Source organism: Bubalus bubalis, chromosome 4 (assembly GCF_019923935.1).
Source record: "Bubalus bubalis isolate 160015118507 breed Murrah chromosome 4, NDDB_SH_1, whole genome shotgun sequence".
In the NCBI taxonomy this organism is placed as follows: domain Eukaryota; kingdom Metazoa; phylum Chordata; class Mammalia; order Artiodactyla; family Bovidae; genus Bubalus; species Bubalus bubalis.
Genome location: NC_059160.1, coordinates 17,581,410 through 17,597,263, shown reverse-complemented (window position 1 = coordinate 17,597,263; position 15,854 = coordinate 17,581,410). Strand labels below are relative to the sequence as shown.

The 15,854-nt window shown below is 38.6% G+C and overlaps 2 protein-coding genes across 2 annotated transcripts in view; one reads left to right on the top strand and one right to left on the bottom strand.

Annotated features, from left to right (window-relative positions):
• The window catches only part of LOC102402808 (antigen WC1.1), a gene marked incomplete in the record, with an annotated part of 1,152,186 nt that overhangs the window by 399,707 nt on the left and 736,625 nt on the right, over positions 1-15,854 (bottom strand).
• LOC102406613 (antigen WC1.1-like) overlaps positions 1-15,854 on the top strand; it is a 42,539-nt gene that overhangs the window by 6,961 nt on the left and 19,724 nt on the right. Inside the window, 1 exon segment of the mRNA XM_045165276.1 lies at positions 996-1,310. Coding sequence (XP_045021211.1) covers positions 996-1,310 — 315 coding nt within the window.

Sequence of the window (15,854 nt, the reverse complement as noted above, 5' to 3'; positions counted from 1 at the left end):
TCTTTCCAGAAGATATGAAGATGAGGTGCTTTCACTTCCTCCTGCAGCAGCTGAGGTTCTGGCCCTTTCGTTTCAGCAGTGTTTCCTGGCAGAGCCTTTTCTCACAGGTTTTCTTGAAAGCAGGGCTCTCTCTTCAGTTACATACAAAAAATTTAAACCCACAGTACTAGTTTTCATTTGCTTAGTTAACAACATACCAACTAGTGGTTTAAAACAATATGTGTTTATTGCCTTACTTCTGTAGCTTAGATGTCCAGCAGGGATCTCACTGGGCTGGGATCAAGGCTTTAGCAGTGCTGCATCACTTTTGCAGCTTTAGGGGCGAATCTGTTTCTTGTCTTTTCAAGCTTCTAGAAACTGCCTACATTCTTTGGTTCATAGCCCCCTTCATCCATTTTCAGATCAGCAATGCTGCCTGTCTTCAACCATTATCCGGAGTCACATCTCTCTCTCTAACCAGAGCTAAGAAAAGTATTCTACTTTTAAAGACAGTGGGTCTAAGGATGTGGTTAGACTCGGCTCACATTGTTAATACAATATTCTAGCTTAAACTCACCATCCCACGGTCCTTATCTTAATCACATTTGTAAATCCCTCTTGTCAGATATGGTAACAGATTCACAAGTTGCAGAGATTGGGATGTGGACATTCTGGGGTTAATTATTCTACCTATCTCCTCAGTATCCACATCACATCACTTTGACATACTCTAAAGATTTTGTCAGGGAGCAGGATTCAGCTTCCCTCCCTCACTAGCACCTGCGAAGTTTGGTCTTCCTCTCAGTTCATTTCCACTACACCATTGTGGTAGAAATAGAAAGACAGACACAAATGGACAAAGTCAGTTAAAAGGGAGGCGATGTCAGTCTTGTAATCTAGTGGGTATCTCTTGAACAAGGTCAGAGATGAATGTTCACTATTTCTAGAAGAAAGGAAAACCTAGAACATCCAGGAAAGATTTTACTGTGTCCTGTCTCCTCCCCTTTCAACCTTAGAGTTCCTGGCCCTCAGGATGGTGAGCAAGGACCAGCAGTGTGCTGGGTGGCTGGAAGTTTTCTACAATGGGACCTGGGGCAGTGTCTGCCACAGCCCCATGGAAGACATCACTGTGTCCGTGATCTGCAGACAGCTTGGCTGTGGGGACAGTGGAACATTCAACTCCTCTGTTGGTCTCAGAGAAGGTTCTAGACCCCGGTGGGTGGATGGAATCTGCTGTCAGAAAACTGACACCTCTCTCTGGCAGTGTCCTTCTGACCCTTGGAATTACACTTCATGCTCTCCAAAGGAGGAAGCCTATATTTCGTGTGCAGGTAACTCACTGTCTGCTTCTGTGTGTCTGTCCCAATCCCTGTAGGATGCAGTGAGATTCGATATTTTAAAATCTAAGTGATATTTTAGTAATCTAAGTTTAATTTGGGTCCACAAAAATGACATTAAGTAAAAATGTTAGTCACTCAGTCATGTCTGACCCTTTGCGACTCCATGGACTGTATAGCCTGCCAAGTTCGTCTGTCCATGGAATTCTCCAGGCAAGAATACTGTTATGGGTTGCCATTCCCTTCTCCAGGGGATCATCCTGACCCCAGGTATCAAAATTGGTCTTCCACATTGCAGTCAGATTCTTTACCGTTTGAGCCACCAGAGAAACCTAAATGAGGTAAGGATGGAACTAATTTAATTCATATATTCCAACCTTGATTGTTAAAATTTTTGAGATGTAATTCTTGTAACATTGTACTAGTCCTAAGTGTACAACATAGTATTTACGTATTTGTACATATTGGTAAATAATCAACACATGTATAGTAATATTCATCACAACATGTAGTTACAATTTTTTTCTTATGATGAAAGCTTTAAGATGTATTTTCCTACCTACTCTCAAGTATAAAGTACAGGGTTAACTGTAGTCACCATGCTGTACATTACATCCTCATGACATTAATTTTAGACCTGGAAGTTTGTATTTTTTGGCTACCTTCACCCATCCCATTTTGACCACATTGACCCTCTGGAGACTACCAAACTGTTCTTTGCACCTCTGAACTCATTTTTCTGTTTTTTTTTTTTTTTTTTTTAAATAATGCACATGTAAATAAGACTAAATGGTATTTTTCTTTCTCTATCTGATTTAGTTCATTTAGCATAAGGCCCTCAAGTTCCATCCATGTTGCAAATGGCAAGATTTTCTTCTTTTTTTATGGCTGGATATATGTACATAGCAAATTTTATTTATCCATTCATCCATCAAAAAAGGCTTAATGTTGTTTGGCTATTTTAAATAATTCTGCAATGAACATTGGGTTGCACATATCTTTTTAAGTTAGTGTTTTTATTTTCTTCAGATAAATACCCCGAAGTGAAATTACTACCTCACATGGCAGTTTTATTTTTAGGTCTGAGTTTCTATTGAGGAACCTTAATACTGTTTTCCATGGTGGCTGCACCAACTTATCTTTCCCCCAACTGTGCACAAGCTTTCTCTTCTCACCACAGTCTCAAAAATTCTTGTTATTTCTTGTCTTTTTGATAAAAACAACTCTATGAGGTGATATCTCACTGTGGTTTTGATTTGCATTTTCCTGATGATTAGTAATGTTGCATATCTTTTCATGTACCTTTTCATGAACAACTGTATGTTTTCTTTGAAAAAATGTCTATTCAGGTCCTCTGCCCATTTGTAAATAAGACTGTATTCTTTTGCTATTGAGTTGTATGAGTTCTTTATGTATTCCACATATTAACCCATATCAGAAATGTATTTTGCAAATATTTTCTCTGATACTAAAGATTGTCTTTCCATTTTTTAAAAAATATTTTTCACCACGATATCTTCGCCCTTTATTTATATATTTACCAACCTGCATGCCCTACTGGATCTTAGTTCCCCAAACAGAGAATTAATCTGGGCCGTGGCAGTGACAGCACTGAGTCCTGACCACTGGACTGCCCGGCGAGTTCCTCGTGTTGCTGATGGTGTCCTTTGTTGTGCAGAAGCTTTTTAGTTTTATGTCATCCCACTTAGTTAGTTTTGCTCTTGTTGCCTAATGCAAAAAGCCACCACCAAAACTGATGTCTATAACTTTTTCTTCCAGGATTTTTATGGCTTCAGGACTTATGATTAAGTCTTTGATCCATTTTGAATTAATTTCTGTGAATGCTACGAGAGAGTGGTCCAGTTTTATTTTTTGCATGTAGCTGTCCAGCTTTCCCAACACCATTTATTGAAGAGAATGTCCTTTCGGCATTGCATATTCCTAGTTTCTCTGTCAAAAATTAATTAACTATATATATTTGGGTTTATTTCTGGGCTCTCTATTCTATTCTGTTGATCTCTGCACCCATTTTTATACCAACACTATACTGTTTTGCTTAATACAGCTTTGAAATATAGTTTTAAATCCGGAAACATGGCACCTCCAATATTGTTCTTTCTCAAGATTGCTTTGGCTATTCAGGGTCCTTTGTGGTTCCATACAAATTTTAGGATTGTTTGTTCCATGTCTGTGAAAATTTCCTTTGGAATTTTGATAACAAAATCCACTATCTTTCATCAATGTCTTAGAGTTTCAGTGTACAGGACTATCACCTCTTTGGTTAAATTTGTTCCTAATAATTTATCAGTTTTTTGTTCAACTGTAAATAGAATTGTTTTCTTAATTTTTCCTTATGGCAATTTGTTATTAGTGTATCGAAATGCAACTGATTTATGTATATGAATTTTATATCTTATGACTTCACTGAGTGTATTAGTTCTAACAAATTTTTTGGGGGGCTTTAGGGTTTTCTATATATAATATTATGAAATCTCCAAATAGCATCAGTTTTGCCTTTTCCTTTCAGATTTGTGTGTCCTTATTTTTTTTCCTTGCCGGATTGTTTTGGCTAGGAATACCAAACCTATGTTGAATAAAAGTGGTGATTAGGCATCTTTGTCTTGCATCTGATCTCAGAGAAAAAATATTCAGCTGTTTACTGTTGAGTATGAGGTTAGCTGTGAGTTTGACATATGGTCTTTATTATACTGAGATATAATCCCTCTGTATCTACTTTATAGAGGTTTTTAAAATCAGAAATGGATGTTAATATTTCCAACTGTTTTTTCTACATCTACTGAGAGGATATGATTTTCATTTTCATTTTGTTTACTTGGTGTATCACATTGATTAATCTGTGAATATTGAACCATCCTTGCATCCTTTGGAACAAATCTCACTTGATCATTGTGCATGATCCTTTGGATGCATTATTGAATTATGTTTTTTAATATTTTGTTGAGGATTTTTGTCCCTCTGTTTATCAGAGATATTTCTTGTCTGGTTTTGATATCAGAACCTTGTTGGTCTCATAAAATGAGTTTGGCAGTGTTCTTTTCTTCTGCTTTTTGAAGAGTCTGAGAAGGTTCCACCACTTAATACCATTACACTGGGAGTTGGGATTTCAACAGCAAGTGCTGAATGAAGTAACTAAATATTGGGGGGTGACAGATATTCAAACCAAAGTGCTTATTCCCTGCAACATTTCTCTATCTCTCTCTTTCCTACATACACAAACACACACACCCCATTCAGATATATCTTGAATGATACGCTGGGTGTTGCCTGAGAGAATGTGGTGATAGATATTTCAAAAACATATATATATATATATACCACTCCTTGACTCTCTTGCCTCATCTATTTGTCTTCTCCACTTGAAGGCTAAAGAAGCATTAAACTATTAAATCTTTTATTGATGACATTTTTCCTACAGTAAAGCACGAGAAAGTGGGAGGTGGTTAAGTGTCTGACTCTGAAAGTGTCAGAAAGCAGAGATCCTGCTGTCACTTTCTCCAGGATCTCTGTATAGATTGGGTAGGAGGTTTGATAGGATGATGTGGAAAGAATACATTAATTCTGATATTTTTTAACAGGTACATTTTACACTTATGTATATTTCTTTCAGTTTCAGGCTTTTGTGCCCTTTTCTTGGTGTTTTGTTTGTAATTTCTATTTCCTCTGATTACTTAGCTTTCTCAGTATACCTATTTGAGTCTATTGCAGACAGTTTTACTTTCAGTTCAGTTTAGTCGCTCAGTCGTGTCCAACTCCTTGTAACCCCATGGACTGCAGCACACCAGGACTCCCTGTCCATCACCAACTCCCAGGGTTTGCTCAAACTCATGTCCACTGAATCAGTGATGTCATTCAATCATCTCATCCTCTGTTGTCCCCTTATCCTCCCCCTTTCAATTTTTCCCAACATCAGGGTTTTCACCAATGAGTCAGTTCTTCACATCAGGTGATCAAAGTATTGGAGTTTCAGCTTCAGCATCAGTCCTTCCAATGAATATTCAGGACTGATTTCCTTTAGGATGGACTGGTTTGAACTCCTTGCAGTCCAACGGACTCTCAAGAGCCTTCTCCAACACTACAGTTCAAAAGCATCAATTCTTTGGTGCTCAGCTTTCTTTATAGTCCGACTCTCACATCCATACATGACTACTGGAAAAACTATACTCTTGATTAGACGGACCTTTGTTGACAAAGTAATGTCTCTGCTTTGTAATATGCTGTATAGGTTGGTCATAACTTTTCTTCCAAGGAGTAAGCATCTTATAATTTCATGGCTGCAGTCACCATCTGCAGTGATTTTGGAGCCCTCCAAAATAAAGTCTGTCACTGTTTCCATTGTTTCCCCATTTATTTGCCATGAAGTGATGGGACCAGATGCCATGATCTTAGTTTTCTGAATGTTGAGCTTTAAGCCAACTTTTTCACTCTCCTCTTTCACTTTCATCAAGAGGCTCTTCAGTTCTTTTTCACTTTCTGCCATAAGGGTGGTGTCATCTGCATATCTGAGGTGATTGATGTTTCTCCCGGCAATCTTGATTCCAGCTTGTGCTTCATCCAGCCCAGCATTTCTCATGATGTACTCTGCATATAAGTTAAATAAGCAGGGTGACAATATACAGCCTTGATGTATTTCTTTCCCTATTAGGAACCAGTCTGTTGTTCCATGTCCAGTTCTAACTGTTTCTTCCTGATCTGCATACAAATTTCTCAAGAGGCAGGTCAGGTGGTCTGGTATTCCCATCTCTTGAAGAATTTTCCACAGTTTGTTGTGATCCACGCAGTCAAAGGCTTTGGCATAGTCAATAAAACAGAGACAGATGTTTTTCTGGAACTCTTTTGCTTTTTCGATGATCCAACAGATGTTGGCAATTTGATCTCTGGTTTCTCTGCTTTTTATAAAACCGGCTTGAACATCTGGAAGTTCATGGTTCATGTACTGTCGAAGCTTAGCTTGGAGAATTTTCAGCATTACTTTGCTAGTGTGTGATATGAGTGCAATTGTGTGGTAGTTTAAACATTTGTAGACATTGCCTTTCTTTGGGATTGGAATGAAAACTGACCCTTTCCAGTCCTGTGGCCACTGCTGAGTTTTCAAATTTGCTGGCATATTGAGTGTAGCACTTTCACAGCATCATCTTTTAGGATTTGAAATAGCTCAACTGGAATTCCATCACCTCTACTAGCTTTGTTCGTAGTGATGCTTCCTAAGGCCCACTTGACTTTGCATTCCAGGATGTCTGGCTCTAGGTGAGTGATCATACTATCATGATTATCTGGGTCATGAAGATCTTTTTTGTACAGTTCTTCTGTGTATTCTTGCCACCTCTTCTTAATATCTTCTGCTTCTGTTAGGTCCATACCATTTCTGTCCTTTATTGAGCCCATCTTTGCATTAAATATTCCCTTGGTATCTCTAATTTTCTTGAAGAGATCTCTAGTCTTTTGCATTCTATCGGTTTCCTCTATTTCTTTGCACTGGTCACTGAGGAAGGCTTCTTATCTTTCCTTGTTATTCTCTCCCTTCAGGGAACTTCCATAAGCCTCTTATCCTCCTCCATCAGAGGGCAGACAAACTGAAAACCACAATTACAGAAAACTGACCAATCTGATCATATGGACCACGCCTTGCCTAACTCAGTGAAACTATGAGCCATGCCAATTTGGCCACCCAAGATGGACGAGTCATGGTGGAGAGTCCTGACAAAATGTGGTCCACTGGAGAAGGGAATGGCAAACCACTTCAGTATTCCTGCCTTGAGAAGCCCATGAACAGTATGAAAAGACAAAAAGATAGGACACTGAAAGATGAACTCCCCAGTTTGGTAGGTGCCCAAATTGCTACCGGAGATCAGTGGAGCAATAACTCCAGAAAGAATGAAGAGCTGGAGTCAAGGCAAAGACAACACTCAGCTGTGGATGTGACTGGGGATAGAAGCAAAGTCCAATGCTGTGAAGAGCAATAGTGCATAGGAACCTGGAATGTTAGGTCCATGAATCAAGGCAAATTGCAAGTGGTCAAACAGGAGATGGCAAAAGTGAACATAGACATTTTAGGAATCAGCGAACTAAAATGGACTGGAATGGGTGAATTTAACTCAAATGACCATTATATCTGCTACTGTGGGCAAGAATCCCTTAGAAAAAATGAAGTAGCCATCATAGCAAACAAATGAGTCCAAAATGCAGTAGTTGGATGCAATCTCAAAAATGACAGAATGATCTCTGTTCATTTCCAAGGCAAACCATTCAATATCACAGTATTCCAAGTTTATGCAATGGCAACCCACTCCAGTACACTTGTCTGGAAAATCCCATGGATGGAGGAGCCTGGTAGGCTGCAGTCCATGGGGTCTCTGGGAGTTGGAGATGACTGAGTGACTTCACTTTCAGTTTTCACTTTCATGAATTGGAGAAGGAAATGGCAACCCACTCCAGTATTCTTGCCTGGAGAATCCCAGGGACAGGGGAGCCTGGTGGGCTGCCATCTATGGGGTCACACAGAGTTGGACACGACTGAAGCAACTTAGCAGAAGTAGTAGCATGCCCGAACCAGTAATGCTGAAGAAGCTGAAGTTGAAGCTATGAAGCTTCTATGAAAGCTTCTATGAAGACCTACAAGACCTTATAGAACTAACACCCCCAAAAGAAGTCCCTTTCATTATAGGGCACTGGAGGGCAAAAGTAGGAAGTCAAGAAACACCTGGAGTAACAGGCAAATTTGGCCTTGGAGTAAGGAATGAAGGCAGGGCAAAGGCTAACAGAGTTTTGCCAAGAGAATGCACTGGTCATAGCAAATACCCTCTTCTAGCAACACAAGAGAGGACTCTACACATGGACATCACCAGATGGTCAACACCAAAATCAGATTGATTATATATTCTTTGCAGCCAAAGATGGAGAAGCTCTATATGGTCAGCAAAAAGAAGACCAGGAGCTGATTGTGGCTCAGATCATGAACTCTTTATTGCCAAATTCAGACTTAAATTGAAGAAAGTAGGGAAAACCACTAGACCATTCAGGTATGACCTAAATAAAATCCCTTACGATTATACAGTGGAAGTGACAAATCGATTTAAGGCACTAGATCTGATAGACAGAGTGCCTGATGAACTATGGATGGAGGTTCATGACATTGTACAGGAGACATGGAGCAAGACCATCCCCAAGAAAAACAAATGCAAAAAAGCAAAATGACTGTCAAGGAGGCCTTACAAATAGTTGTGAAAAGAAGAGAAGCAAAAAGCAAAGGAGAAAAGGAAAGGTATACCCATTTGAATGCAGAGTTCCAATGAATAGCAAGGAGGGTTTTGCTTTACTCAGTAGCCATTTATCTATCTTTTTCTGAAGTCTACTTGGTAAATCTGTATATTCCCCTTAAGAGTTTCTTCTTACTACAGAAATATTCTCTTGTGCATGTGTCATGTTGAATAATAGATGAGAGTAGTTTAGAATCTATTTAACAATTTTCCACTGAAACCCATGGAGGATTCATATTGATGTATGGCAAAACCAAAACAATATTGTAAAGTAATTAGCCTCCAATTAAAAGAAATACGTTAATATTAAAAAGTATGTAAGTGAAATTTTAAATATAAATTTATTCTGTGTTTATGGACTAATTTTCTTTAATACACTTTATTTTCATAAACCATTATCATTAATTTATATTTGCTTCACTATTTTGTTGATCAGCATTGATTTAAAGAAAATATATTTCACTGAACTTTATTCATCTGCTTATTTATTTAATAAACATTTAACAAGCACTTATCATGGTATTTAGAATATGTTCTCCATCCATACTTGTTGAATGAGTGCATACAATGTGCAAGCACTGTCTTAATAGAAGAAACACAGGGTAATTAAAGTATGCAAGGTCTTTCCTTCATTCAGGGGTGTGTTAGTGTGTGTGTGTGCCTTTATAGACACCTGTGTTTATATTTGTTATTGAATGTGGAGAGTGATTAATAAGTAAATTTTTATAGGTGTTTCAGATATCTTTCTCTGTCTTTAATTTTTTTCTCTAGAATATTTTACAAATTTTCTTATTTATTTTTAGGAACTCTATAAACTAACATCATTTACCATTTTTCTAACATTATTTGGAAATATTTCCCCATCTTTTGTGTATGCTTTTAGGTTTGTATATGTGTATGGGAGGTTATGTGATCAAATTTATAACGTTTTAGTTTTTTGACTATGCCTTTAATGCAATGTTTCAAATGCCATTCTTCATCTCAAAATAACTTTTAATCAAGTTTATTTTCTACAAGTGATTTTATAATTCCACTAAGTAATATTTAAAACCTTACTGCATATAAATTTATTTTATTGTGTATGATGGTGTAATATTGTCACCAGTTAGGAATTATATCTTAGATATGTGGTATTTTTACTTAAAATTTCAAAATAAAAGTATATTATTTCATGACCTCATGGGTATGACACCAAAAGAATAGGTAAAAATAGACACGTGAGAATATCTCAGATGGCTCAGTGGTAAAGAGTTCACCTGCCAGTGGAGGAGACACACAAGACATGGATTCAACGTCTGGGTCATGAAGATACACTGGAGAAGGAAATGCAACTCACGCCAGTATTCTTGCCTGGGGAATCTCATGGACAGAGGAGCCTGGCAGGCTATACTCCATGGGGTTGCAATGAGTTGGACACGACTGAATGACTAAACACCAGCAGGACAGTAAAAGAAACAACAGTAGAGTGAAAAGGCACCTTACAGCAAATCATATAAGGGATTAATTTGCAAAATATATAAGAATCCTACAGCTCAAGAGCAAAACAAAAGCAACAACAGCAAAACCTCTAATAAACTGATTAAAAAAATTAGTCAGGAACTAGCCATTTCTCCAAATAAGACATATGGATAGCTAACAGGTATATGAAAATACACTGACATCTTTAATCATCAGAGAAATGTAAATGAAAACCACAATGAGATGTCATCTTACACTTGTCAAAATGGCTATAATTTTAAAAAAGACAAATGTTGACAAGGTTGTGGAGAAACTGGAACTCTTCTGGATATTTATCCACATTAAATGTGTATATTGCATCTCAAAACTATGACCAAAAAACCTGTATAATTTATAGTGATTTGCCTTTTCGTTCTGGTATTGTTTTTTCTCTCTGCTCTTGATTAGTATTGCTCAGTGTTGATCAGTTTTCAGTGAGCCATGTTTGAACAGCTTTCCTCTGTTGTCTTTGTCTTATGCTTACTTTCTTTTTTAGATTAACTTTATTTCTTTCTTTATTAATTCCAATCTTGTACATCCTTTAGGCTTTATGTCTCATATCCTAGCTTCTTAAATGAAAGCTTACATTTTTTCATTTTCTGTCTCTCCTCTTTTCTAAATCTAGGGTATAAATTTCCCTTAGACACTACTTTAGTTGCATTGGAAGAATTTAGTTACAGCATACCTTTGTTACCATTATTTCACAATATTTTCAAGTTTGAAAGTTATTTCCAGACCCAGGAATTCTTTGGAAGAATATTTCTTAATTTTCTCAGTAGGGATGGCTAAGTATATCTTCTTATTAATACTTAATTTCACTCTGTTCAAAGTAAATATTCTGTATAAATTCAATTCTCTGAAGGTTTTTGTTCTATCACATGATCATCAAAACATCTACTTCTGCTCTGTTGACTATGCCAAAGTCTTTGACTATGTGGATCACAACAAACTGTGGAAAATTCTTCAAGATATGGGAATACCAGGCCACCTGACCTACCTCTTGAGAAATCTGTATGCAGGTCAGGAAGCAGTAGTTAGAACTGGACATGGAACAACAGACTAGTTCCAAATAGGGAAAGGAGTAAGTCAAGGCTGTATATTGTCACCCTGCTTATTTAACTAATATGCAGAGTACATCATGAGAAATTCTGGGCTGGATGAAGCACAAGCTGCAATCAAGATTGCTGGGAGAAATATCAATAACCTCAGATATGCAGATGACACCACCTTATGGCAGAAAGTGAAGAACTAAAGAGCCTCTTGATGAAAGTGAAGGAGGAAAGTGAAAAAAGCTCAACATTCAGAAAACTAAGATCATGGCATCCGGTCCCATCACTTCATGGCAAATAGATGGGGAAACAGTGGAATCAGTGACAGACTTTATTTTGGGGGGCTCCAAAATCACTGCAGATGGTGACTGTAGCCATGAAATTAAAAGATGCTTACTCCTTGGAAGAAAAGCTATGAACAACCTAGACAGCATATTAAAAAGCAGAGACATTACTTTGTGAACAAAGATCCATCTAGTCAAGGCTATGGTTTTGCCAGTAGTCATGTATGGATGTGAGAGTTGGACTGTGAAGAAGGCTGAGCACTGAAGAGTTGATGCTTTTGAACTGTGGTGTTGGAGAAGACACTTGAGAGTCCCTTAGACTGCAAGGAGATCCACCCAGTCCATTCTGAAGGAAATCAGTCCTGAATATTCATTGGAAGGACTGATGCTGAAGCTGAAATTCCAATACTTTGGACACCTGATGGGAAGAAATGACTCATTTGAAAAGACTCTGATGCTGGGAAAGGTTGAAGGTGGGAGGAGAAGGGGACAACAGAGGATGAAATGGTTGGATGGCATCACTGACTCGATGGACATGAGTTTGAGTAAACTCTGGGAGTTGGTGATGGACAGGGAGGCCTGGCGTGCTGCAGCCCATGGAGTTGCAGTCAGACACGACTGAGAGACTGAACTGAACTGAACTGATGATCATTTAAAAATGAAAGTTTCCAGTGAATTTACAATAAAGTAAATAACAAGTTGTGTCATTGTTGGGTGTATTGCTCTATATATGTTATTTAGCTAACTGTTGTTTACATCTGCTATATTCCTCATTCTTTTTTGTATACTTGGTCTGCATGCTATTGCAAAATGCATGTTAAAGTTCCCGCATTTTGATTATGATTTTGTCTATTTCTGTTCTTCGTTCTGTCAAGTATTATTCTATATTTCAAAGCAATGTTTTGACATTTTCTTGGATTTTAATATCTATAATATCTTCATTAAGGGTGTATCCTGTTATAATCATGAAAATGCCCTCTTTAACTCAATTAGCACATCTTGCTTTGAAGTCTACTTTCTGTGACATTTATATAGCTATTCCAGTTTTCTTACAGTTAGGATTCACACAGTATGTACATTTTCCCCATCATTTTACTGTCAACCTTTCTTTACCCTCATATATAAGCTGAATATCTTCATGGTAGTATTTACATGGATTTTGTGGTTTTATCAAGATGGGCATTAATTTGAAGTGTCTAATCAATTTACTGTAAGTGCAGTTATTGGTATTGTTGGGCTAGTATCTATCATTTACTTTTAATTGACCCACGTGCTTTATGTTCCTTTTTCCTCTCTTTCCCCCCTTCTTTTGTATTAAACAGATCTGTTATTATTCCAAATTTTCCTTTTTCCTTGATTTTCAGCAGCTTTACTAGGTGTGGGAGTTTTCATGCCCATCCATCCATTTTTAAAAAACTCTCAGTTATTATATCTTCAAGTATTACTTCTGCTGCTCTGTCTCTCTGTCTTAGCTTCTCTTCTCCTCCTATCCCACTCCTCCTTCTTCTCATCTCTCATCTCTAGGGCTCCTCTAAGTCAGTAATTTTGAGTTGAGTTCTATCTAAAATTCTTCTAAACTTATTAATTCAACTCTCTAGACATTTTATTTTCAGTTGGTAACTGTTCCTTGATTTTTATAGTTATAATTAGTTGTTAATGTTTTTCATCTTTTCACCCATTTATTCTCTCATTTCCTCTTTTTTCCTCAATATATTGATCATAGTTAAAATCTATATCTGCTAACTCCAGCACCTCTATCATGTGAGTCTCTGCCTTCTCTTATTTTCTTTTATTTCACTTTGTTAATATGTCATGTCATCCCATGTCTTCAGCATTGAAAAAAGGATCCTCCAGATACATTTTCTAACCCTTGAGAGGATTCATATTCTGTTTAGTTAAGCAAGTAGGAGAAGGGTTGAAGATCACTCAAATATATAAATACAACTGAGAACTGAGCTGTAACAAGTCTAGGTTGCGGTTTTGGTAGCACTCCATCCATCTCTTATCTCTCTGTCCATGTGGCATGGGCCTTCAAAGATTTTGGTTGATAACCTGGGTATTTTGGTAGCTCAGCACCCAAGAGAGTAAGGGAATATCCACTCTGCTCTCCAAGACTTTTGACATAGATCTTTGGCTTTCTGCCAGCTTCATGGCTTGTATAATGAGCACATATTCGAGGAAAAAAATCTGTTGTGTGAGAAAGGATTTCAGGTCTCCCAATTCTGTCTCACCACCAGGTAACCCCAAATTATGCTGGCTTCTCTGTCCAAATAGGAGTCCTCTGTTTCTCTGAGCCCAGATTCTGAGCCTTAACCTAGGCATCAAATTTGGAAATTCCTCCAGAGAAAAAGAAACTGTAGATCCTTGGCTAACATTGAAACATATTACATGATCTCCACTCTTTAGAATTTTAACATATTTAGTCCATGTTGTGTCCACACATGTCTGATACCTTTCAGTTCAGTTCAGTAGCTCAGTCATGTCTGACTCTTTGCCACCTCATGAATTGCAGCACGCCAGGCCTCCCTGTCCATCACCAACTCCCAGAGTTCATTCAAACTCACGTCCATCGAGTTGGTGATGCCATCCAGCCATATCATCCTCTGTCGTCCTCTTCTCCTCCTGCCCTCAATCCCTCCCAGCATCGGAGTCTTTTCCAATGATACCTTTACTTAAAGAAAATTTCCAGCATTTAAAGTTGTGTCTAACAAGACCATTGGTCTGCTTTCTCTTCCATTCTTCATGGAAGTACAGAATTTGAGGTTTTATTCTCTACTTTTCACTTACTTAAACTACAACAGTGATAGACATCATTTAACCTTTCTTTCCATGACTGGTTATGTATCAAAAGAGAGAACAATGCAGTGTGTCTGTCAATATTGTTTGTTCAAAGGCTTTCAAGGCAGGAATATAACATATTTTTGCTCTGAGAGTTAGAAATACATATTTTCCCCTAGAGAACAAATAACTCCAAATTTTAGATAATAGCAATTCCTGACACAAAGTCCAAGGGGAGATTATATTCATTTGGGAGAAGAAGCTACATTCTGTGATTCCCAGTGGAATCTGGCCAATGTCAATCAATATCTTCTGACATCATCTCTCATGCAGGGTTGTTTAATCTACTCAAAGAGATTATACTTTTTGAAACTAAGTATCCAGATCTGGAGTTTGAAGCTTAGAATCATAAGTGAACTATTCTAGGGTAAACCATGGTGTCTCACAGACCATTTGTTTTTCAGTTCTCATGACTATACCAAGGAGAATGATTTTAATGATAGAGGATTCATGGCTGCTCCCCGAGGCTTCTGATGAGGCCACTGCCTGACTCTAAAGTCAAGGACCAAGAGTGTGTAGCTTATAAAGAATACATCCAGCTACCAGCCTAATCCTGTGACTCTGAACTCATTTAACCCCTCAGGGTAGAGAGACCAACATTTCCTGTAAATCTTTTTCAGATTCTGTGCAGAGCTCTACAAATCAGAATATTAACTCTGATAGGACCTTGTAACACCATCTGTCTCAGACTACCTAGTAGTAATATTTCCAGTTTTTGTCCATTTTCATCCTTGTTATGCTCTTATCACTTCTATAAGAATCCAGATCCAAATGTTCCACAGGGCAATGACTCCGCAGCATCAGCTTCTGAAGAGAGCGCCCCCAACTACTCGGGTGAGGGTCCCACAGGACAGAAGATCTTTCTCATCTCCTGGTCAGCACCCCATTGCCCCATTTCTGTCTCCTCAGACAGCAGACAGCTCCGCCTGGTGGACGGGGGCGGGCCCTGCGCCGGGAGAGTGGAGATCCTTCACCAGGGTTCCTGGGGCACCATCTGTGATGACAGCTGGGACCTGGACGATGCCCGTGTGGTGTGCAGGCAGCTGGGCTGTGGAGAAGCCCTCAGTGCCGTGGAGTCTGCTCCCTTTGGGGCGGGATCAGGACCCATCTGGCTGGATCATGTGTATTGTGGAAGAATGGAGTCCCACGTGTGGCAGTGGGCTTCCTGGGGCTGGGGGTGGCAAAACTGCGGTCATGACGAGGATGCAGGAGTTATCTGCTCAGGTATGATCAGTGAATTGCCCACTGACTGAAAGAACAGAAAGCTCCAAGGAAGCTGGTGTCTGATCACCAGGGCAATAGATGTGTAAGCTAGAGACGTCTGAGATATTCTCCTTGAATGCATAAAGTATCTGTGAGTGATCAGTTCAGTTCAGTAGCTCAGTGGTGTCCGACTCTTTGCTACCCCATGGACCGCAGCATGCCAGGCTTCCCTGTCCATCACCAACTGCCGAAGCTTACTCAAACTCATGTCTATTGAGTCAGTGATGCCATCCAACCATCTCATCCTCTGTCTTCCCCTTCTTCTTCCGTCTTCAATCTTGCCTAGAATCAGGGTCTTTTCAAAGGAGTCAGTTCTTCCCATCAGGTGTCCAA